The sequence below is a fragment of the Solea senegalensis genome, linkage group LG3, assembly GCF_019176455.1.
Source record: "Solea senegalensis isolate Sse05_10M linkage group LG3, IFAPA_SoseM_1, whole genome shotgun sequence".
Taxonomy (NCBI): Eukaryota; Metazoa; Chordata; class Actinopteri; order Pleuronectiformes; family Soleidae; genus Solea; species Solea senegalensis.
The window spans coordinates 4,099,921-4,125,548 of record NC_058023.1 but is presented as its reverse complement, the minus strand read 5'-3'; the positions used below and the strand labels follow the sequence as shown (position 1 = coordinate 4,125,548).

Here is a 25,628-nt window from a genome sequence, read left to right as displayed (position 1 = left end):
TGTCCCTGCAAACCAAAATTGACTTTGGTGCAGAAGAGTGAGCATTTTATCAAGCAACACACACTTCAATTCCCCATCGTTCTTCGATGGGAAATGATAGTAATGATAGAATAAAAAGCAATAATAAAAAATAATTATTATTGTTGTCATTATTATTGTTTTGTGATTGTAGACCCACCCCAACCCGTAACTACGCAGTGACGTCAGGGCAGAGAAGATGGCGGCGATGCTGAAGGCGGAAGGTAAAGGGGCTTTAACTGTGTTTTGAACACTTCCTGTCCGCCGCTCAACTCGGGTTAATGTGCACTGTATCGCCGTGGGTTAGTATCCCCTTGGTTGACCCCGGTTTGCACATTAAACACGGCATAATGCCTGACACCGCACCTTCCATGGCTGTTAAATCGCCGCCAATACGGAGCTAGCCTCGGCGGCTAACGCTAGCCGGTTAGCAGAGCTGCTAAAGAAGCAAACTTGTGTGTTTATTGGTAAATAAACGTTGGTGACTGTGTTGGTGATGTGCCGTATGGTGACAGGCGGTGGCAGTCAGTGTTGGTTGTGAAGCTGCCCGCGTGTCGTTGTCTGTTGAAACGACGTCTGTGCGAGTTAGCGTTAGCATTATTCGGACGGAGGATGCTGAGCTCCTTGCAGGCCGGATAGGCGCCTTGGGAGGCGGCTCCACGCAGCCATGCGAGCCCGCGGTCTGAGCTGGGCCTCCAGAAGATAAGGTAGTCCGTGAGGGAGTGGGTGGGTGAAAAGAGACGGAATTATCATGTCATCGCTCAGTTCGTCCATCGATTAGTTTATTTAACGACGATTAGAACGAGTTCTACTATTATCGGCAGTTGTATTCATTTTGACCGAAAACAAAACTAATATTAGGACCTGAACACTATCGCATTTGAAAACGTTTTAAATGATGACGCGACGGCTGATTAAATTAATGATGGGTCTGATTGTGATCAGTGTTGTTTCGATTGACGTCACTTTTGTAGTTACTACAGTAAAACCGCACACATACACACTCTCTGTCCTCCATTTAAAGTGGGTGCAAATTCAGCTGTTGCTAGGCAACAGGGAGCTATTGGAGTAGATGCTGGTGTGAGTGTGTCCTGTTGCACACCTTGTTGTGTCATGCTGATCAGCTTACTGACTGGTTGTGTTCCTGTGTGTGTGTGTAGCGGGGCAGAGCTGGCCAGAGCTGGCCGCCATTCACTGAGTGAGAGTCATCCTGCATGGACCCGTCACCATGAGCCACAAGGAGATGGTTTCCACGGAGACAGGTCAGTCCCGTTCACCTGTATGTCGATGTGACACTGTGAAGGCACGCGCCACCAGCTGTTGGTATGGTAACAGTTTAGAGTTTGTCTACGTGACAGTCTATGTGCATTGTATTGTGCAGTTGTACTGAAATGGATGTAATCAGATTACATATGTCATCTAATAAGAACAATGTCATGTTTTGTGATCTCTGTGACAGTAGTTGTGGTGTGCGTGTGTGCCCACAGAGAACAAAGGACAGAGAAAGGTGTTTCTCCCTAACAAGCTGCTTGAGTGTCTCCCTCGCTCTTCCACTCTGCCAAATGAGCGTCTGCGTTGGAACACTAATGAAGTGAGTGGGACATCATCACACAAAACTGTACAGAAAGTCTGTGGGTAACACACATTTATTTTTCCATTTACCCTAACCAACAACATGCTCAGATTCTGCCTCTGTGTCCCCTTGTACCTTTGTCCCCATGTGACGTTGCATCTGCAGGAGATCGCCTCTTACCTGATATCGTTCGACAGACATGACGAGTGGCTCTCCTGCTCCTTAAAAACCAGGTGCGTGCTGTCACTTAGATGAAGTGGAGGGCTTTGCGCGTCAGTCCTTGCGTTCTCACAATAACAAATGTTGCTTTTCTTGTTGTTGTTGTTTGTTGTTTCAGGCCGAAGAACGGCAGCATCATCCTGTACAACAGGAAGAAGGTGAAGTACAGGAAGGACGGATACTGCTGGAAGACGAGGAAGGATGGAAAGACGACAAGAGAGGACCACATGAAGCTGAAGGTCCAGGGCATGGAGGTCAGCGGCACACTACACCCCCTACAGGAAACACAGACTAGTGTCATTGTTTATTCGTGACAAAGATTGTTTAGTTTTGGAACTACAAAGTGAAGTAAAAGTGTATGATTATAGCTTCATTGTAGGTGGGGCTAATTGATGCTCTCTGTTTCAGTGCCTGTACGGTTGCTACGTTCATTCCTCCATCGTGCCGACATTCCACAGACGATGCTACTGGCTGCTGCAGGTACACACACTTTCACACCTGTGTTTCTATACTTGTGAGGACTTTTGGTAACATGATGTACAATTGAGCTTGTGATGCTTTGCGTGTGTGTGTGAGACAGAACCCAGACATTGTGCTGGTCCACTACCTGAATGTGCCGTCCCTGGAGGATTCTGGGAAATGCAGTCCGCTGCTGTGTGGTGTGGCCGACCGCCATGACAGCGTGAGGTGGAGCCGAGAAGACCTGCTGAGTCAGCTGAAGCCCATGTGTACGAGTGGCGCTGATATCACTGTTCACTCTGTTGACGTAGCTGCTGCTGTGTGTGTGTGTGTGTGTGTGTGGCTGTGACGTGTTGTTCCTGTGCTTCAGTTCACAGTATGAAGTGTTCCCTGGGTTCGGGGGATTTCAGCATCGAGGAACTGGTGCAGCACATTCTGGAGCGGCAGAGAACCAAACCACAGCCGCGCACACACACCTGTCTCTGTAACACCGCCCAGGGTAACACAACATGCTATGCCGTGACATCACTGTGACATCACTGTGACATCACTGTGACATCACTGATGCCTGGTTCTCTATGTGTGCAGTCTCTCCAGGAGTGAACATTCCTCATCGTTGTAACAGCACCAAGCATCGCATCATCTCGCCCAAACTGCCCGCTGCTGCCGGGTCCTCACCTTCCCCGCTCGCCGCTGAGGCAGGGGATGCTGGGAGGGCAGGAGGGGGAGGAGAAGCCAAATTGCCCCACCTGCAGGCTCAAAGCAGCCCCGCCTCCTCGCCCTGCCCCACCTCCACGTGAGTCGCACAGACTGAGGACGACTTCCTGTTTCTGCTTGTAACCAATAAAGATTTTCAACCGTGTGTCTTCCTCCTCTTTCTCTCTCTCTCTCTCCCTCCATAGCGCCGCCTCCTCTCCCCCTCAGCCCCACAGAACCGCCACCATCACCATGAGTAACCATAGCAACGGCTTCTACGGTGACCGGCGTGCCAACCTGACCACGGTGGCGCTGCCTCAGAACGCTGTTATCGTCATGGCTACAGCCACTGCCATTGCAGGAGGGCGAGGGGCAGGAAACACGGGAGGCGGGGCCAGAGGTGAGGAGGCGGGGCAGAGGAGGAGCCTGTCACTCACCCAGTCAAGCCAATTATTGCTTTCCCCCACTGCGGCCACCACGTCAGGGGTGGCCTCATGCCCCTCCCCTCCAACCTCCTCCTCACCCACTCCCTCCTCCCTCCCCCCCGCTGCTGTCCAGGCGTCAGGTGTGGCCACCCTCTCCCTCACCCTCCTCCCCTCTCCAGTCATCGGAAGCCTCCTCCTCACCCCCCCCTCCTCCTCGCTCCGCTCTCGTCCTCCTGCTGCAACTTCCCCTCCTTCTCCCCCTTCCCCCTGCTCACCGCCTCCACCCACGTTTGACCCTGACTCCTTCTTGAACTCTCCAAAACAGGGTCAGACCTACGGTGGCCCCCCTCCTCTTCCTCTCCCCCCTTCCTCCTCCTCTTCCCCGCTGTCTCCCCCATCCCTGGCTCTCTCCCTCTCCCCTACGTCCACCCCTCCATCCTCTGTGTCCCCTCCATCCTCCCTCTCCTCCTCCTCCTCCTCCTCTGAGGTGGACAGACGACACTCTGCCTCCTCTTCCCCGCCATCATGCTCCCTCCCCCCTTCTATTGCCCTGTCTCCCACTTCCACTGGGGCCCCGCCCCTCCTCCCCCTCTGCCTGGAGCTGGGAGCTCTGGGACAGAACGGGGGCGGGTCTGAGGAGGTGGGTGGAGCTGAGGAGGTGAAGGACAGGAGAGGTTGCGGTGATGATAATGATGATGATGATGACGAAGAAGGCAGGGCTCCTCCCACCAAGCTGGCATTGCTACAGGTGAGACATTAATCAATTTATTTATCACAGTAGTGATTGGTCAGAGACAGAAATGATGATTTCTTGTCTCCCACAGCCAAGCCACACCCCCTCTACCTCATCACCACAGCAACAGACAGGAAGCAACTCTGCTTCCCGGGCCCTGGTTTGCCAACAGGTGACTTCTCCCCAGGCAGCCAATCACATGCAGCAACAAGCTGACAGACAGCCCTCATTGGTGCTGAGAACGCCCTACACTCACCAGTCTGCAGTTGAGGCCCCGCCCCCTGCTCAAATATCCCATCAACCCTTGGTTCTGCACCAAACATCAATTATCATGAAAGATGCATCTGTCTCCGCCCCTGCTGCCGTCACCATGGCCCCTGCTCACTTGAACACACCCCCTGTTCAGGTTAAGGAGGAGTCTGGGCGGGGCTACAACTCTGAGGGCACCCACATGGAGTCGTCCTTGGAGGAGGAGGAGGAGGAGGAGGGGCTGGAGCCCGGTGAGCGGGGAGGGGAGGAGCTTGACATCTCCTTCGACAGCCAGTTTCCTGACCTCATCTCTGACCTCATCCCCGATGACGCCAATCCTGTTACAGCTCACTCCGCCACCGCCCCTCCAAACCAGTCGCTGTTCCCTGCGGGCGTGCGATACGTGGTGCCCCCTCAGCCCTCCCCCTCCTCCTCTTTCCTGCCATTCCCTCACCCGCTGCCCTCCTCCTCCACCAGACTCACCTCCATCACTGACTTCTCACCGGAGTGGTCATACCCCGAGGTAATCTATCACTAGTAGTATTGATAACTGATCACATGTTTTCTGTCTTTTCTATTGATTATTTATTATTATAAATATATATATATATATTATATATATATATAAATATTGTAAACATCACTGTAACCGACATTTTTTTTTTTTACTTTGGTTCAGTTTAATTTACAGAAATTAATCCTCCTCAGCCACAAGAGGGCAGCAGAGTCTGAATCTATGTGTATGTGTGTGTGTTCTCAGGGTGGTGTGAAGGTGTTGATCACAGGACCGTGGAGTGAGCTCTCGGGTCGATACTCGTGTGTGTTCGACCAGAGCACCGTCCCCGCTTCATTGATCCAGCCGGGAGTCCTGCGTTGCTACTGCCCTGGTAATTTTCAAAATAAAATACTGAATTTCTGAGAATCAATGCTAAAACGCATCCCTGAAGTTTTCAAAGTAAAAGCCTCAGTTACTGTTGGTCCACACTTAGCCTGCAGTTTTCAAAATAAATGCCTTGGTTTATTTTAAATCTGCATTAAAACAAAACTGTGCTTTTCCCAAAATAAAAGTCTGAGCTTTTGCACATCCACATCAACATTGCAGTTTACAAAATGCGCCAAAATGCATGTAGAAGGCGGAATTTAAATTTAATGAAATGCGAATGTTTCATTTTATCCTTGCGAATAACCTTTTGTGTGCCCCATGTTTTCTCTTCCAGCGCACGAGGCCGGCCTAGTGTGTCTGCAGGTTCTGGAGTCGGGAGGTTCCGTTTCTTCTTCTGTTCTGTTCGAGTACCGAGCGAGAAATGCCAGCTCTCTGCCCAGCTCCCAGCTCGACTGGCTCTCACTGGACGGTCAGTTACAGCACACTGTGTCTTACTGAACGAGCAAACACTTGGAATCAAATTAGTTTCCTCTTGTTCATTCGGCTGGAGAGCTCCACACAGAACCTTGTGGAGAAAACTGCAGCTTTTAGAGCTTTCATCTTCAGTGTCACAGTGATGAAGCAGTGGTAACGTGTATAAGCCTGGTCCTGTGTTGACAGCCGCTAATAACTAATCCAGCATACATTTCATGAAATAAAAGTAAAGTATGGGTTATGCAACAGCGCCACCGCTAGGTGTACACGGAGATGAATGTGACGCTGCCTGGCCTCTGCTCTCTCCTCGCATGAATCCACTTTATCTTTCTCTCCCGTTCCCCTTCTGTCCCTCTCTGTGATTGATGGCATGGAGCTGTTTTCCACTGTCATCACCTGAAAACACACGCACACGCACTCATCAGCGCTCACTGCTATTTCTGACTCTGACTGAAGCTGTTTGAAACTCTCACACACTCAAACGGAGGGGGCTCCACAGTGTTTTATCATTCGTTTTTTTTACAAATCTGTGATCAGACAACAGCCCCGTTAATGCTCACGACAATGAGCTGAATCTATTTATTCACGTTAACATCATGCATAAACACTCTGTGGACCCTGGACCTGCGTCCATGCCACAGAGTGACTGCCCCTCCTGAGAGCATGTCATCATCTCTGGTGTCTTCCACCGAGAAAGCGGTGGCAGCTGCCGCTGCTGCTGCTGCGCAGCTCCATTCAGAACCTCATAGAGAAAGTTGCTGTTTTTGAGTTTTTGCCAGTGTCGCTGGGACGCAGCGGTGTTTGTCCGCGGTGGCTCCGCTGAGGTGAGGTGATTGCGGTGAATTCAGCTGTCGTTGAAACGGAGCGTGTTTATGTTCTGAAGCTAATCTGGTTTCATCTCGTAACTCTCGATCTCCTCATCAGTTCCTGCTCCTCCTCCTCCTCCTCAGAGAGAGAAGACCTGTCTGTCATTATACCACAGAGGAGAGGGGATAGGGGATAGGGGGTGGTGGGGGGTGTTAGGCTAAGTTCCAGAAATGTCACACAGATAGTTGAGACGCTCTATCACCCCCCACACACACGCACACCCCCTACCCCCAACCCACTCTAGATTTCCCACCATGCCTTGCTTTGATAGGACAGACTGCAACAGACGACTGAGCAAATGCTCCACTGTCTCTCTCTCTCTCCCTCCCTCTACTCTTTGACTTGAACTGATACTCACACAGCCACACCGTCTGCCTCTTGTGTGTGTGTGCGTGCGTGTGTGTGTTAAACCTCTCAGCTCGCTGTTGCACTTAAAGCCTGTGTGGTAACTTTTCCCATGACACCATCACATACCCGAAATGCTCCTCACCTGTGTTCGTCCACTCTGACACTGAGCGAGTGAGAGAGAGTGAGAGAGGGGGTGATATCTGGACACAGGGAGAAGATGGACGGGCAAAAGCAGCAGGATGGTGTTGGTAGGACAGTCCTAGTGTGGGTGTGTGTGATTGTCATGGTTACCTAGCTGCTCGGTTACCATGGTAAATGCATTTATTTTCAGTACAGACGTCGATTGTTTGACCCGTCCTCTGTCTAGTCGTTTGCCTGTCTTGTCGAGCGTTTGACTCCAAGGGTGTGGTTTTTACTCATTGTTTGACATGTCGATGAAAGCGACTCGGTTAATCCGTTGATCTAAATATCAACAGGTGAAGTACTTGTTGATATTTTCACTCGTCTATGACCTTTTTGTTCATCTGAATTGTCGATTGTGTGGCATTGATTGTTTGACTTGTGCATGAGAGTCATTTAGTGTTCGACTCGGCACTTAACTCCTTGATTACTTGAAATCTTTTTGATTATTTTACTCAGTTGTTGGGCGTTTTCTCGACTCGTCAATTGTGACTCCTCGTTTCACTTATTGATTTGTTGAATCGACTCGTTGATTGTTTGACTCGTCAAGTGTTTGACTCGTCGAGTATTTGACTCTGACAGTTTGAGTCGTTGATTGTTTGACTCATCAAGTATTTGACTCAATGATCTTTTAACTTGTCGAGTATTTGACTCTGATTCTTTGACTCAGTGATGGGTTGAATTATCAAGTACTTGACTGATTGAGTCGTTGATTGTTTGACTCATCAAGTATTTGACTCATTGAGTATTTGGCTCGTCAAGTATTTGACTCTGACAGGTTGCCTCATTGATTGTTTAACTACGTTGTTTGTTGGACTTATTTATAATTGTATTAGTTGATTAACTGGTTTTACTTTCATTTTACTCGACTGATGGATTGATTCACAGTTGATTCATTTTTGAATGATTATTCGTCCTGTCCGTTGACTAATCAATTACACTGGTTGATTTTTCAACCCGTTAATTGTTTGACCCCATCATTGGACCCATTGCTTATTTGGCTTGTTTGAGTTGGTTATTATTTGACTCGGCTGATTCGTTGAGTGTTTGACTGCATTATTTTTTTCTGAGAAGAAACTCAAATGTACCCACTCATAAAGCAAGTACATTTCACAGCATGAAACTAGTTGCCATAAAGGTGTATGTGCAAAGCGACATGGTGTATGTATGATACCCTTGATGTTAATAGCAGTGAGAATAAAGCAGTTACGGGTAATGTTTATCTTAACCAGGGCGGCTTCAGTTTGAGTGGGTTCTCCTGAGTGGTGGCTTTTTTTTTTCAACTGGTTGTCTATGTCTGTTTTCCTCGAAATGCAACTTTCAAATTTGACATCATGTTCTATGAAAGAAGATCTGAAACTAGTGACTGAGACCAATAACTTCTCAGGAAGAATATTTAGTGAGAAATGTGAGAAATAGAAGCTCATTTTCCCATTGAAATATATTTTCTTTTTGCAACCAGCAGGGTCGTTACTTACAGGTCTGGCCTCATGCGGCAAATCAAATTTGTGAGGATTGCTCGCACTTGGCGGTTCTTCTGAGGAGGTCTCACGCTCCGTTTCCTTTGTGCAGATAATCAGTTCAGGATGTCCATCCTGGAGCGGCTGGAGCAGATGGAGCGCAGAATGGCCGAGATGGCTGCCCGTGACAACAACCAGCAGCACCAACAACAACAACAACAACAACAACATCATCATTATCATCAACAGCACGGCAACCAAGTAGCAGCACTTCCTCCGCCACCCCTACCCGAGGACCACGAACAGGTGAGGATGTTGAGATGAAGTGTGAAGAAAGAACTTTCTGTATAATCACCTAATCAATGAGCTGGTGAGTGTGACTGATCGTCTGGTGACATGTAGATGACATGTTAATAAAGTTGTTAAGAAGAAGAACAAAATTAATAACCTGAATAAAAGGGTTTTTCCCTTTTTAAAACCAACGCTGCAGTGACTCTGTCTCTGGCAGCGTAGTGCGAGGTGAACCCCTCTCTCTCTCTCTCTCTCTGATGTCATGGAGAGTTTGGCAGATCGAGCCCTCGAGTTAAAATAGAATCAATGTGACACACACCCCAACACACTCAAACACACAGACTTAAACAATTACAGCACTTTTCCACTGACATTCATTCATTCACACGCGATTCTATTCAAATCAATTCAATTTTATTTGTATTTATATGTACATAGTAAGGCAAAAACCTTTGCAATATTATAGAGGGAGCAGAGAAAACCCACCAATTCACACAATGAGCAAGCACGAGGCATCAGTGGAGAGAAAAGAAAACTTAACAGGAAGAAGAATTCTCTGACAGAACCAGACTCAAAAGATGTGCGGCCGTCTGCCTCGACCGGTGGGGGTGAAAGGAAATATGGGGGACAGAGGAGAAAGTTATCGTTAGTTGCAGCCCTACCTTATTTATACACGCAACCAACGATAACTTTCTCGATTAATCGAGCAATCGTTTGCTCCGTGAAATGTCAGGAAAACCTCAAAAATAACGACTTCTTGTTTTGTCCACAAACCAAAATCATTCAGTCTTAATTGTTTCAAATTGAAACCAGAAAATATCCACTTTAAGGAAGCAGCTTCTGTGTCGCTCATCATATTATCTTCTTAACCTCTTGTCTGTGTGTGTGTTTGTGTGTGTGTGTGTGTGTGTGTGGTTCTACTCTCTCAGTGGTTTGAGAGGAGGATCGTGGGAGTGTGTGAGCGAATGATTAGGGTGGGACGATGGGGAGGAGGCGGAGGAGGCAGAGAGAGGCTTCATCACCCTGTCCGCCACCGTGGGATGACACTGCTCCACCTGGCTGCTGCACAGGGATACACACACCTGATACAGACTCTGATCTACTGGAGGTAAACACACACACAGCTATACTCGTTCAGTTGGACAGTTACCCGTCACCACTATTCAAATCCTAGCCACAGATCAAAAAGGACTTTCTGCCTCATTAAGACCAGGTTTTGGTCTCCAGAAAAGGGCCTAAAGACGTGACGAATACTGCTATTTTAAGCTGCGTGTCCACCGGGTGGAATGGTTCGGTTCAGATCGATTTATTTGCGTTTCAATTACGAATAGTACCAAAATAACCGGCCCCAACTGTTCCATTTTTGGCACCCTTTCCTTGTGGTACCAGAGTAAAATGGTTTTACCAAACTGAACCAGACCGTAATGGAAACACGGCATTTGTGAGGGCAAACATTCCCTTGTCTCCTTACCCTGACCTAATCCCAATGGTAACCCTAATCCTAACCGTCCTGGAAGTTACGGCAGAGACGGTAAAGACAGTGACATCATTAAAAGGCGACCAAAACAAAATAATCCATTACATTGAATAAAAACAGCAATTTTTGGAATGCATTGGTCTCATTGTTTTCAGATATTTTAATGGAGAAAACGATTATACGATTAATCAGTTATTAATCAAATAAATTAATCGACAACTATTTTGACATCATTGGTTTTAGAGTTGTTTTTTAATAAATACAACAAGCTGACTTAAATGTGAATGTTTTATGGTTTCTTTGCCCCCTTACGAGTGAAAAAAGACACTAGAGAACATCATTAAGGAAAAAACAATAGTTTTACGGAAACCAAACAAATAATAAATAAATAATAAATAAATAATCGACAGATTCATCGATTATGAAAATACAGTCCCTGTAAGGTGTAGGTGTGACAATAGAGACTGAGGACCAGCCAAAATGTATTCGTATCCTATGGTTTAATTGGTCAGAAAGGTCCTCACAAAGCCACACGAGTACACACACACACACACACACACACACACACACACACACGTATATATACACACACTTTACACATATACACAATTGTGTTGTTGCAGGAGTGTGAACAGCGACTCTCTGGACCTGGAGCAGGAAGTTGATCCTCTGAATGTTGACCACTTCTCCTGCACCCCGCTGGTAAAACACTACACTGCCACCGTCGCTATGGTTACCAACGGTTTCACATGCATATGTGTTCACTTTTTTTTACTTGTGTGTGTGTGTGTCCAGATGTGGGCTTGTGCACTGGGCCACCAGAGGGCGGCAGAGCTCTTGTACAGCTGGAACAGTCTGGCTCTGGGGATCCCCGACTCGCTTGGACGTCTGCCGCTCGCTGTCGCTCGCTCCCGAGGACACACACGCCTTGCCACGGCGCTGGAGGAGCTTCACACGAGTACGCGCTCCACCCTCGGGGACACGCGCACGCCGCCGACGCCGCAGCCACCACCGTCTCCTCTGTCCACGAGCCCCGACACAGGTAATGGCCACACCAGCAGCCGATCGTGGGACAGGATTCACGCTCTCTGATTGGCTGTAACTGTCTTCCTTCTCCGCCCGGTTTCAGGTCTGAGCTCCTCCAGCAGCCTCCCCTCGCCCAGCGACCCCTCCTCCCCCTCCCCAAGCTCTGCTTACTCCAGTGGGCCCACGCCCATGGACACCTCCCCTTCCTCACCCTCTTCCCCCTCCTCCCCCTCCACCTCCCCTCCCTCTGCCTCCTCCCTTCCTGCTCTGTCCATGTGGGGGGAGGAGCCAAGTGATGGCTTCAGCACAGGTGACACAAATGACCTCATTCACATATTGATGATGTTAATTCATGAGTAGTGGATTAAAAAGTGATGGTTGTTGCAGGTCTGAACCCGGGAGGCTCCAGAGAGTCCCCCCTGTACCTCATGGAGTACGAGAGCGCCTCCCTTGGCCACACGCACCTTTACACACAGATGGTAGGGGGGCGGCGGACACACGCGGCCACACCGGCAGCGACGCTGGAGGAGCAGCTGCTGAGCTACAGCGAGAATGCCGAGAACGAAGGCGAGGAAGAGGAGTACCTGGAGGAGGAGGTGCTACAGGTACGAGCACACAGGCGCCGTTGTCATGGAATTGGGAGAGGACGGAGCTCCCTCTAGTGTTGGGTTTTGTCCACAAGTTTCTACCCACAGTTGAGTCCTCAGGTTTGGTCCTTACATTTAGTTCCAGAGGTGAATTTTGAGGTTTAGTCTTCGAGGGTAGTCACTCAGGTTTTGTCCCAGATTTAAGATTTCAGTTTAAAATCCAAAGGTTAGCGTGAGGGTTAAGTCCCCGCTGTATGTGCCAGAAGAATATCGCTAAGGTTTACTAAGAATTAGTCCCGGGGTTTCGCCTCAGAGATTAGATCTCAGATTAAAGGTTAGTCCCCAGTTTTAGTCCTCGTGGTTTACCACAGGTATTTTTGAATTACTGATACTATGGTTACTCTCCCTTCACAACAGGTTGACATGGCAACGCTGGCTGAGCAAATCATTGAGGCGACCCCTGAGAGAATCAAGCAGGAGGACTTCCCCAAAGGGGCGGAGTCACCGCTCAGAGAGCGACGGGACAACCCTGCCATACAGGACACCTGGCTGGCCACTTACCTGGACACTGTTGACGCTCACACTCACTCCCCACCGAGGTAAGGCCCGCCTTAAAAGACATTGAAATGTGTTGCCATAGAAACCGGGTTTGTTTGTGCCTTATCGTCATTTAAAAATGCTGCTATTTATGTCTGTGTGTGTGTGTGTGTGTGCGCGCAGGCGGGTGTGCCCCCCCTCGCCTCTCAGTGCACTGGCCCTTCAGAGGCTCCGCCCCCCCTCCTCTGCAGCCTGGGCGGAGTTCCTGAATGCGTCGACCAATGGGAAGATGGAGAGAGACTTTGCCCTCCTGACGTTGACAGACGGCGAGCAGAGAGAGCTGTACGAGGCCGCCAGAGTCATCCAGAACGCCTTCAGGAGATACAAGGTCCAGAACCTAGTCCCTGACTGTAGATAAATCTAAAATCTAGTCCCTGTCCGTAGATAAGTCTAAAATCTGTCGTGTGTGTGTGTGTGTGTGTGTGTGTGTGGTGTATGATTGAAGTAGCTGTGAGGGTGAGATGCTGCCCCCTGTCGGTCGGGTTTGGTAAACACTATCGTCTTGTTTTCAGGGTCGGAGGTTAAAGGAGCAGCAGGATATGGCTGCAGCCGTCATTCAGAGGTGCTACAGGAAATACAAACAGGTGTGTGTGTGTGCGCGTGTGTGTGTGTGTGCGCGCGCGCTCAGGCTTCACTAACGCTGAACTAACCTGCTGTGTCTCTTAACCACCTCTCTCTCTCTCTCTCTCTCTGGTTAGCTAACATGGATAGCTCTGAAGGTAAAATGGCTGACCAGTAGATGTAGTGATGTTTGTGTTTGTAGACCCTGTCTTTATTGATCTCTGCTGTCATTCCATTCTTCTGTGTGTGGACCAGACTCAACATATGCTTCATATAATAAACCGCACGTGAAAAAGTTTTGAACTATACCTTTAAGTGACCGTCTATCTGGCTGTTGGCCACCGTGTGACAATCGATCGGTCCTCAGAGCTCGCTGCGTTCTCCTCCTCTCGGCTCCTCCCTCTGCTCGTGTGAACTTGTGTGCTTGTCTCCTCAGTACGCGCTCTACAAGAAGATGACGCAGGCGGCCATCTTGATCCAGTCCAAGTTCCGCTCGTACTACGAGCAGAAACGTTTCCAGCAGAGCCGGCGGGCGGCGGTCCTCATCCAGCAGTACTACCGCAGCTACAAGCAGGCGCCACGTGGGGGCGCCAGCCACAACCCCAAGATCAAGTAAGAGTTTACTAAATAAGCCACAACCCCGTGACCATGATCGATCAGTTATTGGTTTATCAGCAGCTACGTTACACAAACTAAACCTTCTTCAGGTGAAAGGATTCGATTGCGTTTCTTTAGTTATTTAGTAACCTGTTAATTAGTTACAGATCACTAAGACAAAAACTTGCTGCTGCTAGCCACTACATACTTTTGTTCAACACCGACTAACTAGTCGCTGATATGTTCATTTGTCCTTGTTCAACTAGTAAATTAGTGGCAAGATTTTTCACTTTTTCACGTTGAGGAATCAGTAAATTATAACAGCTACTTTTGTTGTTTACCGTCGTCTAACTAGTAGTAACTAGTCACTGGTTTATCAGCAGCTGATGTTGATCATGTGTCAATCAGGGGCTCGTTCCTGACAAAGAAACAAGACCAGGCAGCGAGGAAGATCATGAGGTTTCTGAGACGCTGCAGACACAGGTAACACACACACACACACAGGATCATTTTGTGCGTTATGTGACGCGATGGGAGCGCCGGCCGCAAGTCGCCGTATTTTAGACAGTAACGGGCGTTTCTTTTCACCATCAACCAAAGAAACGCCTGCAGAGAGGAAACCGTCGTTTTGTGTGGGTTAGACTTTTTCATCTCATAATTATGACTTTTTATCTAATCATTTTGACTTTCATCTCATAATTTAGATTTTTTTATCTCATAATTTAGATTTTTTCTATCTCATAATTTGGATTTAATTTAATCGCATAATTTCTACTTTTTTATCTCATAATTTCACATTTTTATCTCATAATTATGACTTTTTATCGCAGAATTTCACATTTTTTATCTCATAATTACAACTTTTTTTAATCGCAGAATTTTGACTTTTTTTTATCTCATACTTTCGACTTTTTTTCTTTTTCTGGCAGAAACAGGCTTCCATAAATTTGCGTCACATCCAGTGTGAACACAGCATAACGCGCACACACACACACACACTCTCTGACTCTGGTGTTTTCAGGATCAAGGAGCTGAAACAGACGAGGGAGCTGGAGAGGAGAGGACTGACGACATTATGATGACGTTGTCCAGAGGAGGAGAGGAGAGGACATGAGGAGAGGACACGCGCGCCGTCTTCGTGCTGTGACATCACATCATTTCTGTGCAGTTCTTAAAAGTGTTTGAGCTTCACCTGTGGACGGTCACATGACGGGAAGTGGCAGGTGGAATGTGTCGTGCCGGGGCGTCAGTCACAGATGTTTACGTTGCTTAAAAAAAATCTGACTGTACAAAATAATTTTAACAGTCATATATACAAACATATATTTACATATAAATATATATATACATATATATATATATTCTGAAGTTGACTTTATAGAAGCGCTGGATGTTTGTATTTATTACAGCATGACCTGTTCATGTGAGTGTGTGTGCGCTGCGCGCTGTGTCAAGTCTTAAGGAGCCCCGCGACCTCTGACCTGACTGACAGTCTCAAGTTTGTTCCGTTTTGTATCAAAATAAACAAATTGACGCCGCCATTTTGTTTAGTTTGCTCCACGTCGAGGGAGGCGGGCCGTGAGGTCAGAGGTCAGACTTGGGTTCCCTCCCAACTGTGTTTTAGTCATTTCAGAAAGGACGCCAGCAACGGCGGCGTCCAGGACTGAGCATGAGCTTTTTCTTCTTCTGCTGCTGCTGCTGCTGCGTGTTTTGTTTTTCTGAAACGAGGACGTTTTAACTTTGTTCAGTTGCAGTGAAGCTTCGCATGAGTTTGTACGGGAAAAAAAGTCACATGATTAAATCTGCTGTTTGCTATTGGTCCCACTCCACTTCCTGTTTCCTGCCGCCACCGCGACGACACAAAGCGACATGACCTCAGAGACGAAGATTATAAACACAGCTACTATTATGTTGTTGTTTTTCTGGTTGATTTTATGTCGTGAACACATGAAAGTTCCATATAAATGAACATTTATTTATTATTTATTGGTGTTTTTACTCTGTAAACAATAAAGGTAATCTTTTTTTGGAAAATTTAAATGCTGACTCCACAAAAAACACTCAAAAGAAGGCGCACTCCCACTTTGAAGCCTCTAGAATCACGATGTGGTTGGTGTTAACCATCGTGAGAAATCAAGTGCGAAGTAGAAGATAATCTTCCCATTGACGAGTTTCATTGCAACAATTAGTCGCCCCCTGGTGGCTATTTACTATGTCCTTACTTCCTGATTGACTTGACCAAGGAAACCAAAAGAGTCCGTCCATTTTTTGGTTCTTTCAATGGTATGATGAGCGTAACCAATAGATGAGCGAGTTTTTCCTGTTCGTTGTTTGTCTCGTCTTCTCCTTCAGTCATTCTCGATGCAGCGCCACCTCAGGCGAGGAGGGGAATACGTTATTCAAAAGGTGCAGTGTGAAAGCAAAGTCGCAAACTGCACAACTGCGACCACTCTCAGGCAGCGCTTCACCAACTTGTTTACGTTGGGGAGAGACCATACATGTGCGGGGCCGTATTTCCCCAAACTTTTGATAAATTCAACATCCTTTGGGAGAGAAACCTGAGTTTCCAATCAATAATAACAATAATTTAGGAAAAAGGCGGGGCTTAGTTAAGATAATAACGTTTAATGTGAGACAATGACTGAAAACAGAGTTAGTTGATGAAGGTTCTTGAGGGCTGACAAAGTCAGTGCAATGTCCTCCGATTGGCCGGTCGAGTTGAGTGGGTGGGGCCATAGGTCTGGAGGAGGAGGAGCAGAAGAATGTGTGAGATTATGTCATGGACTGGCCCCGCCTCTCATATGTCTTAATTTCGGACGCGTCTCCGCTCACCTGTCGGCCTGGCCCTCCTCGTCCAGAGAAGACAGTGGTGAGTCCGGTGTGGGCGGGGACATGTCGGAGGGTGCGTGTCCTGGACTCCTTCAGCTCTGAGAGGAGCTCCGGGCTGGACAGGGACAGAGCTGTGAATATTTAGAATAAAGACGTCATTGTGGGACAGTCTCCGAGTGTTTCTTTGTGTGTCTGTTACGTCTGCGATCTGCTCGCTCTCTCCAGCAGAGGGAGCTATACGCTCACTTTGTCTCCTGTCGTAGCAAGGCGAGGAGGACGAGGAGCTGACGGGGGAGGGGTTAGGAGAGGAAGGGGGTGTGGCAGAGAAGACACTGGAGTCATCCGAGTCACAGAGAGATGCGAACTTGTTCTGACGCTCTGGGAAATAAAAAGAGAATGAGACGGACAAGTGGGACGGTGGAGGCGTCTTCTGAGGACGCGCGCGTGTCTCACCTCGTAGAAACTCGGCCTGCAGCTCTAACGAAGCCACTGATAACCTCACCGATGTTGTCACTGGTGGTGGAGATGACGTCATGGCGAACCTGTCGGAGAAGTTTAAAATCCTGACACTGAGGCGACGCCCGAACGCACCTGAGGCTCCTCAGAGACGTCACTGAGACGACACACACACAGACACAGACACACACTCACACTCACAACACAATGAAACGCACACGTCTTCTACTCACCGTCTGCGTGAAGCAGGTACTCGTCACCTTGTGATGTTGTTCGGAGCTTCTGCAACTTCCCGCAGGACAAAGTCTATGCCGGTTCTGCCTCGCGCTACCACACACACATACACTCTCTCTCTCCTTTATTACACACTACTGTGTGTGTGAGAGAGAAAGACCCTAAAGTCCATGTCAATCATTGACTTGTCTTTATGCCACAGTTGCCATGGAGACCTGAGAGGACTTTTATCTTAACGCACTAGAGATAAAGTGAGGAATAATCACTTATCACTAGCTGCCTCACCTACAGACGCCACCAGAGGGCAGCGTTTGACAGTCAGCTGATGGACAGGTCAGCCTCACCGTGATCACATGGTTCCTGTAGCTGCCGATAGTTAAAACTAAAAGAAGTTTCCACTGTTTTCATAATTTAAACATATATATATTTATAGAAATGAAAACATCCTCGAAGTAGTAGAAAGCTTAGTTTCCATGCCAATGTTAGCTTGTTTTCTACTGTAGCCGTGAAAAGAACTGAAAGTCTACATTTTACACAGTAATATTAGCTTCGTTTCCGGCACAGCTGTGTCCTTTAAGTATAATTAACTTAGCTTGGTTTCTGGTTTTTAAAGAAAGATTTCATACAAGACAAATGAACTGGATGTCTTCGTACTAAGTCAGCTAAGTGTACGAGCATTTTGACACAAAGTCGGGAAAAACTGGAAATCAAACTGTTTGCTATAATGCTAATGTAATGTTTGCTATTGCCTTTATTCATGAGTTCAGAAACATTTTCATGTGAAATCACATTGTCATTAACACACAAAACTGCGTCATAGTTGGGACAGTTGCCATCAGCAAATCACTGGATCCAGCAGTTAGCTTGCATGTTGAGTAAGTATTTGTGTTTTCTTACATTTACTATGTTTATTTCTAGTAAACAATACTTTTCACTTAAAGTCCCTGAACACACCACCAGACACGGACAGAAAAACACGGAGTCAGAACTTTATTGTTGTCAGGAGAGTTAAAATATGCTGAGTCATGTTCTACCATGTTACTGACTCATGATTTCATACACAATGTTTGTTTGATGTTGTTTTGTTTTTTTAAACACGTTTGTTGGACGCAGCGTCACAGGAAGTCACAGTTGGTCGCACAGGAAGACGATTTAATCGTCCAGGAAGAAATAGTTGCCGCTCTTCTTCTGTTCCGTGTCCTGCAGGAACAAAGAGCAAAGGTCAGAGGGAGTATATTTTTTGTGATGGAGGGGGCGGGGCTCCGACAAACGCACCTTGATGGAGTTGTGTTTGTTGATTCTCGGTCTGAAGTTGTTGGGGTCTCGTCTGAACGTGATCTCCAGCAGTGACAGGAAGCGGTTCATTCCCGCCAAGAGTCCCTGCGGCCTGTCGGACAAAGACCCGGTCACACCACTCGTCACCTCGACACCTGACCACTCTTTAAGCGTCAAACAAATTTGCGGCGGCTTCTTACGTGTTGGCAGCCGTCATCTTGGAGGGAATCCCGTCAAACACGATGACTCTGTCGGCCAGGTAGGTCGCCATGATGAAGTCGTGCTCCACCACGAATGCCGTCTTTTTGGCGTGGAGGATGTACCTGTACAGAGCAAAGGCGTTTTAGTGTCAGAAACACGATGTCTTCATATGCTACAAGAAAAAGAAAAATGGTTTCATCTGACCTTTTGATGACCCTGGCGGCCATCAACCTCTGCTCAGAGTCCAGGTACGCCGACGGCTCGTCAATCAGGTAGACGTCTGCCGGTTTGCCCAAACACAGGGTGAGGGCGACTCGCTGCAGCTCACCACCAGACAGGTTCTGAACCTGAGTTTTCAAAATAAAAGTCATGTCAGATAGGACGAAACATTTACAATAACAATAAAATGTATCTCCTTCTGCCTTCAGGTACGGCCACACGTGAAGCGCTTACATCCTGGTCGATAATGCTCTCGATCTGCATGGGCTTCATGACGTCGGTGATGAACTGTGGGTGAGTGTAGGCGTCCCTGATCTTCTCGTGCAGCAGAGCTCTGACGCTGCCCTACATTCAATTGGTCATAGGTTATTGATCAAGATCGCTAAATGTCAAGTTCACGTTGAAAAACATCAGAATTGTCCTTTTGTGATGACTCACCTTAAACTTGGGGCTGATGGTCTGCGGTTTGTAGCTGACGTTCAGGATTGGAATATCACCTGGAACACAGTTAAGAGTTGGTACTTTTTACACAAGGGTTGTGTTAGCAAAGACTTTCCAGGACTAATTCCCTCAAATTCTGTTTTGTTACGTAGTAAATAGCCTGTGACACGTTCGCAGTGGGCGGAGCCGCTTATCAGGAAGCAGATTTTTACAGATCGCCACCGACATACGATGAAGTCCGCCGCTCACCTCCTCCGTCGGGTTTTAATCCTCCCGCCAACATCCGGATGAAGGTCGTCTTTCCTGTCCCTGCGGACGCACACACAGGATATCATCACACAACTGTGCAGGACAGGGCAGGAGGTGTGTGTGTGGTCAAACTTAACGTACCGTTCTCTCCTAACATCACCATGATCTCAGAGTCTGTGAACTCTCCTCCCTTGATCTCCAACGTGAAATCGCCCAACGTCTTCGCCATTTCTGGATACTGAAAGGAGAAAACAAAGACGGTTACTGGGGAAGAGGAGAGCGCAGGTGGGGGACGAGGAGAGGACAAGGACGGCGCTCACCTGGTAGTGTCTCAGTCTCTTCACCTCCTCCTCGTTCGCCGTCTCCGCCACCTTGAAAACCAACGACGTCTCGCGAAACCTGAGGTTTTCCGTGGGAACGTAACCGTCCAGGAAGATGTTGATACCTGAGAAGACGGGAACGTCACTTAATTGGAAAACAGGAAAACAACAGTTGACTCAGCAACCACGATGTTAGCATGTGCTAAGCGCTCACCCTCTCGGACGCTGAAGGGCATGGTGACCACGCCGTAGGCGCTGGGCACGCCGTACAGGCAGCAGATGAAGTCAGACAGGTAATCCAGGACGCTGAGGTCGTGTTCCACCACGATGATGTACCTGACACACACACACACACAGTTATCATCACGTAAACACACGATTGTTTCTTTTGTTTTCGTTTGCTTGTTTGTCGTAGATGGCGGCGGACATTGTTACCTGTCTGGCGTGATGAGGGAGCGGATGGTGATGGCCGCCTTCAGTCGCTGCTTCACGTCCAGGTAACTGGACGGTTCATCAAACATGAAGCTGCGCACACACAGAGTGTGTTAACATCAATATTGATAAAAACACAATGAAGTAGAAGAAATGTATTTGTTCGCTCGGATAAATCATCAGTGCGGTGTTTCTGTGAATATGTTGACAACTTAATGGATTCATCCAAAAGATAAACTTGTGTTGTGTTTGCGTCACTGCAGATTAACACATCCATCTACTGCCGAGTCATGTGACCTGATTTTAATGAAGTGTGTGTGTGTGTGTGTGTGTTTCCTCACATGTCGGCTCTCTGGATGCAGACGACGGCGCAGGCGAACCTCTGCAGCTCACCACCGGACAGATCCTCCACGTTCCTCTCCCGCAGGTGACTCAGGTCTGACCACGACAAAAAAAAAAGTTGTTTTTTTTTTAAAAAAAACAACAAATATAGGAAAACAAAAAAATATCAACGATAACGTCCAATTTTAAAGACAAAACACAAAAAAGATATACACACATATATATATATGTATTATTCCAAAAAATACAAGTTATTTTGCTGACACTATATTATATAATATTATGTGATCATTCCCGTGACCAGTGATTCATGCTGTTTAAAAGACGCCACCTGCTGCTCACTGTGTGCAGCTGCATTTCACTGTCAATTTATTGAGGTCGTGTTTAGAGATTATTTTAACAGCTGATAAAAGAACCTCTAAATACTCAGCAAGAATCATGATCACAATTTGTTGGCAAGTCATCAATAAACTGCACTCAGGTGTGTGTTTGTGTGTGTGTGTGTGTGTGTGTGTGTGTGTGTGTGTGTGTGTGTGTGTGTGTGAGAGAGTTACCCAGCTGTTCGCAAACAAGCGTCTGTGAGTCTGTGTCGTCTTTCCTGGTGAGGATGGCCCCTACTGACCCCTGCAGGCAGAGGTCAAGAATTACAACCAACCCCTCAGCTCACAGTGTCACATTGCGCTTTTCCACGACCCAGTTCCAGCACGCCTCGCAATGGCACGGCACAGCTCGAATCTATGCGGTTTGGTATGGTTTTCCGTTACTATAGTACGTCTTCAACGAGGGCGGAGCCGTCATAGCAAGGCTGCGTGAAAGTGGCGTGATGTGGTTTCATACGCACGTGTTTTCCGTGTAACTGAATCATTAGAACCAGTTAATTAAAGATTTGTTCACAGAATCGTTCAGTACTTCACTTGAGCAGACTCCTTCTGACACAGTCACTGAACTCAATTACGGCTAAACAAATAAATACACCTTTGGTAAATATAGAGATTTTAGAAATTGTCCTGAGCAGTGGAAAAGCGCCAAAACAATCCACGCTGGCGACAGACGATCCTTTACCTTTACGGTCTTTGGAATCTGGTCCACGTACTGCGGCTTGACGATGGCCCGCAGGTCGTCCTCCAGGATTTTGGTGAAGTAGTTCTGCAGCTCGGATCCTCGGAAGTACGTCAGGATCTCCTGCCAGTCTGGAGGATTCTGGTGAAAGGAAGTGGCCAGAAGTGTTAAAGCGGAACGATGCAGGAGTTTTCCCCTAATTTGGACTGGTTTTCCCCTCCGTTTTCTCGGGATTTCCATGAACACTCACATCGTACTTCCCCAGGTTGGGCTTCTGTTTTCCCGCCAGGATCTTCAGAGCCGTGGACTTCCCGATACCGTTGGTCCCCACAAGCCCCAGCACCTCACCAGGCCTGGGGATAGGCAGCCTGTACACGTACACACACAGAAAATATTCACATTTAAGAAGCTAATAATTTAAGGGAGCTTGTTTTAATTATTAAAATCAATCAAACCTAACTAGTTGGTGATTTAGTTAACCATTACAGCCCTGACTACAGATTCATTCACACGCCAACATGAATCAATCAGTGAGGAAATGGCCCCCTGAGGACTGCATGAGCATTTCCTTGTGCAGAGGTGTCAACCTGCTTTCCTGCTTTCTTAGGCTTTCTGATGTGAAATTAAGGATATTTACGCATGTTAGACAATTAAATTGACTATAAATGTGGTCAGATTCTGCGAAGAAACAAATAATTAGACTTAAAATCAAAGAATTGTATTGCAATGACAACGCAACAGCCTTGCAATACAACACCATATCTCGTCTCATGTCAGGATATAGCTAAAGTATCGATCTATTGCCCAGCCCTAGCCGTCACAAATTCACAGGAAGCGATCGGTCATCGGTCGCGCGATCGATCGGAGCATACCGGTGCAGTTTGAAGGAGTTGGCACAGTATCTGTGTGTGGTTTCCTTCTCCAGGTTACTGGGCAGGTTGACGATCGACAGCGCTCCAAACGGACATTTCTGCGATGACAAAACCACAGCGTTACAACGACAACAAGAGAGTAGGTCCAAGCAAAACCCCAACAAAAGAAGCTCCTCCTTATTTTACCTTGATGCAAATTCCACAGCCGATACACAGAGACTCCGAAATCCACACGATCTTACTCTGTGGCGTCACCTCGATACACAGCTTACCTGCAGAAACACACACATATTTCAACACGTTAAAGGGATAAGTCCGGGTCCGAGGCAGCAGTGACTGTTCCTGTCGTCTGTGTATGCGTCGGTTTTTGTCACTCACCCATACGGACCACGGGGCAGCTCTTCTTACACTCCTGGCGACATTTCTTAGGTTTGCATTTGTCATGGTTGACGATGGCGATCCTGGTGTTTTTATCCGCCATGATGGAGGGCTAGGTGGCAGACGTTAGCACCTGAGGAGCTGAGAGGCAAGAGACGCACATACTTAACTCTGCTGAAGCAACACATTCACTGATGAGCACACACACGCAGTTGTAACAATGGAGCCGCCATTTATCCCCATGCCTGAGCTGTAGGTCAGCAGGTTTCTGTGTTCGGGCCTCAACGACAGAAACTGCAGCAAATGCAGCTGCTTACAGGTCAATTACAACACTAGAGCATTGACGACCAATTCAAATTTGGGGGTGGAACACCCAGAAATAATTGTCGGGCTTGGGTCAGATTCGGTCACATCAATTGACATGGTAACTTCAAGTCCTTTTAGTGAAAAAATATGGTATAAACATTTAATAACTAATATAAAAAATAAGCGATAGTAATGAGTAGAAACTGGTAAGTGATTGACCTAGTGTTACTGTTTAGAACCAATGTTAATGTTTGCTCCACAATAACTCAAAATGTGTGTGTGTTCATGGGGCTTGTAGTTACTTCCTCGTGTAAGTAATTAAAGTAGTAGTACAAGTTAAAGTTTGACATTTGTCGTAAACCCTAAATAAAGGTTAGAACCATGGCGTGACAGTCACTGTATATTACAGCTTACTCACAAGTGTGTCTGGTTTTTGTTGGACTCGGACAAAACAAATAAATCTGAGGGGCTTGTTGAGTCTTTCTGTCCCAATGTTTTTTTTGCAGACATTTGAGTCATCTTGGGGCATCCACATCCTCTGTGATCTTTGTTTTCTTAAAAAGAAAACACCCCACAAGAGCTGAGTGTTGTGCTACACGGCATATGCGTAGTCCGTGCACACGTCTGCACGTATGTCTGCGTAGAACTTGAGCGGATGACGACACTTAAATTGGATCTCTGCACACTTTCAAACTTACTCTGGCCAAAAGTGACAATGTGTAACCCTGGAGTGAATCTGTGGGGGGCAGCATTACATCATGAGGGGTGTGATATGCTGGAAAAGTAAAAGACGAAGAAGTGCAGCAAATGTAGCTGACAGCAAGTTATTTATCTCTGGTCAGCAGGAGTGACGCCTGATGACTCAGGATCAGACGTAAAGCCCATCGCCGTTCAGGTGCTGATCAATCATCACCACAGTAACCATGGAAACTGACTGAGATCAGTGTCTGATTCTCTACATGTCCTGCTGGGAAGAAAACGTGACGTTACAGGCGGTGGCGAACACCACCCAACATGGACTGAGATAACCCCAAAATAACCCGCTCATTCATTAGCTGAAATCATTCACTGACGCCCGTGAGAAGACACAACTTCTTTTATTTAATGTATATACTCGTCTGTCAAAGTGACAGAAATAGCTTAATTTGGACCATAAGTGAACGGAATACGTTGTCACCACATAGATCGCAATCTTCCCTAGACTCCTCCTTAGCTAACAGCCGCTGTGTTAAAGGCCACACTTCGCGGTCAAACAGCACATTAACTTCTCTACGTGACTTCGGGATCTCTGTCAATTGTTTCAACAGCTACTCTGGGGCTTGAATGAGCCAGTAGATTCAAGATGAGGACGGTGCTCACTGAGAGCTAACACTTAGCCAACCGTTAGCTTCACACTAACCGACATCAGCCGCGGAGGCCCCACACTTTGACAGCTCCTCAGTTAAAAATGCGGTGACGCGAGAACCGAAAGAGCGACAGCCTCCCCGTCGTCGGGTTGTGGACTCACCGCTCTCCGGCTCCGGTCTTCCCGCGGCGTGGAAAACAACAGAGAAGGGACGTTTTATTCCCAACTAACCAGAGGGAGAAACTTCTTTTTCGGGCAACGTGTTCGTCTCTTGGAAAGCCGGCACAAAGATGGCGGGAGGGCGACGTACACATCCTGCGACGTCACTGCTGTGACGCATTAAAAAAAGCGACCCACCCACCCGGTGGTAGCGGGTGAACACAAGTGAAACGAAATGGGATTAAACTCGGTCTGTGTGAACCCGTTTCGCGTCTGATAACTGTCCACAGTTTCACTGACTTTTCCTGGCTCCATATTTGTAAAAAAAAAAACCCAACAACAACTGCGTTTGAACGGCGTTGGAGGTACGTTAGCTCTTCGCAGCTAGCCACCGCTCCACACACAATCGTGAGTGACTTCAAGCTCGCCAACATACGCTCCTAGTGATTTATTCGTCTTTCCAGTCCAACCTGGAACCTGTATTTACCGTAATAATACAGAACATGTGCATTCACTCAGAAGATGCAGTCGGGAATGCCGAGTTATCTCGCTGTTTGTGGTTGTCTGTGTGTGTCTTAACACCGTAATTAACTTTTTATGGTTGTCTTTGATTTGTGCCTATTATACCTTTTGTTTTTATATGTTAGTGAGAATGTACCTACTGAAAGTGCAGGATGGGATTGTGACCATAGAGAATGAGCTAACAAGCATTATTTGAAATTGCTGAATCACCATTCCCAACTTTGTCTATGATATTTTAAGAATATTTTAACCACTTTCTCTCACCATTA

The 25,628-nt window shown here is 47.2% G+C and overlaps 2 protein-coding genes across 6 annotated transcripts; one reads left to right on the top strand and one right to left on the bottom strand.

The window, feature by feature from the left end:
- Positions 1-161: 161 nt before the first annotated feature.
- On the top strand, positions 162-15,760 carry camta2 (calmodulin binding transcription activator 2). 4 transcript variants are annotated; one of them, XM_044020623.1, is made up of 26 exons: positions 162-242; positions 1,179-1,280; positions 1,506-1,609; positions 1,757-1,824; positions 1,929-2,064; positions 2,219-2,290; positions 2,391-2,538; positions 2,640-2,768; positions 2,858-3,065; positions 3,172-4,138; positions 4,215-4,895; positions 5,133-5,259; positions 5,590-5,724; positions 8,697-8,890; positions 9,805-9,983; positions 10,976-11,054; positions 11,148-11,394; positions 11,482-11,688; positions 11,766-11,983; positions 12,383-12,564; positions 12,686-12,890; positions 13,075-13,146; positions 13,261-13,281; positions 13,560-13,735; positions 14,129-14,203; positions 14,742-15,760. In XM_044020623.1, exons 2-26 carry the CDS (start codon positions 1,247-1,249, stop codon positions 14,797-14,799), a joined length of 4,722 nt encoding a protein of 1,573 aa, XP_043876558.1. In that variant the 5' UTR covers positions 162-242; positions 1,179-1,246; the 3' UTR covers positions 14,800-15,760. The 4 variants fall into 4 exon arrangements, with proteins under 4 accessions (XP_043876558.1, XP_043876561.1, XP_043876559.1 ...); XM_044020624.1 differs by lacking the exon at positions 162-242 and adding an exon at positions 271-320; XM_044020625.1 differs by lacking the exon at positions 162-242 and adding an exon at positions 338-725.
- Positions 15,761-17,972: 2,212 nt separating this feature from the next.
- Positions 17,973-24,976, bottom strand: abce1 (ATP-binding cassette, sub-family E (OABP), member 1). Of its 2 annotated transcripts, none has more exons than XM_044020650.1 (19): positions 24,910-24,976; positions 23,028-23,168; positions 22,836-22,921; positions 22,650-22,747; positions 22,028-22,145; positions 21,781-21,918; positions 21,273-21,342; positions 20,718-20,814; positions 20,380-20,469; positions 20,159-20,280; positions 19,945-20,069; positions 19,766-19,862; positions 19,625-19,684; positions 19,373-19,431; positions 19,169-19,279; positions 18,920-19,062; positions 18,715-18,837; positions 18,515-18,626; positions 17,973-18,439 (listed from the first exon to the last, which is right to left on the bottom strand). In XM_044020650.1, the coding sequence occupies exons 2-19, from the start codon at positions 23,128-23,130 to the stop codon at positions 18,392-18,394; spliced, it is 1,800 nt and encodes a 599-aa protein (XP_043876585.1). In that variant the 5' UTR covers positions 23,131-23,168; positions 24,910-24,976; the 3' UTR covers positions 17,973-18,391. The 2 variants fall into 2 exon arrangements, with proteins under 2 accessions (XP_043876585.1, XP_043876584.1); XM_044020649.1 differs by having other exon boundaries at positions 24,841-24,961.
- Between the last annotated feature and the right edge of the window lie 652 nt (positions 24,977-25,628).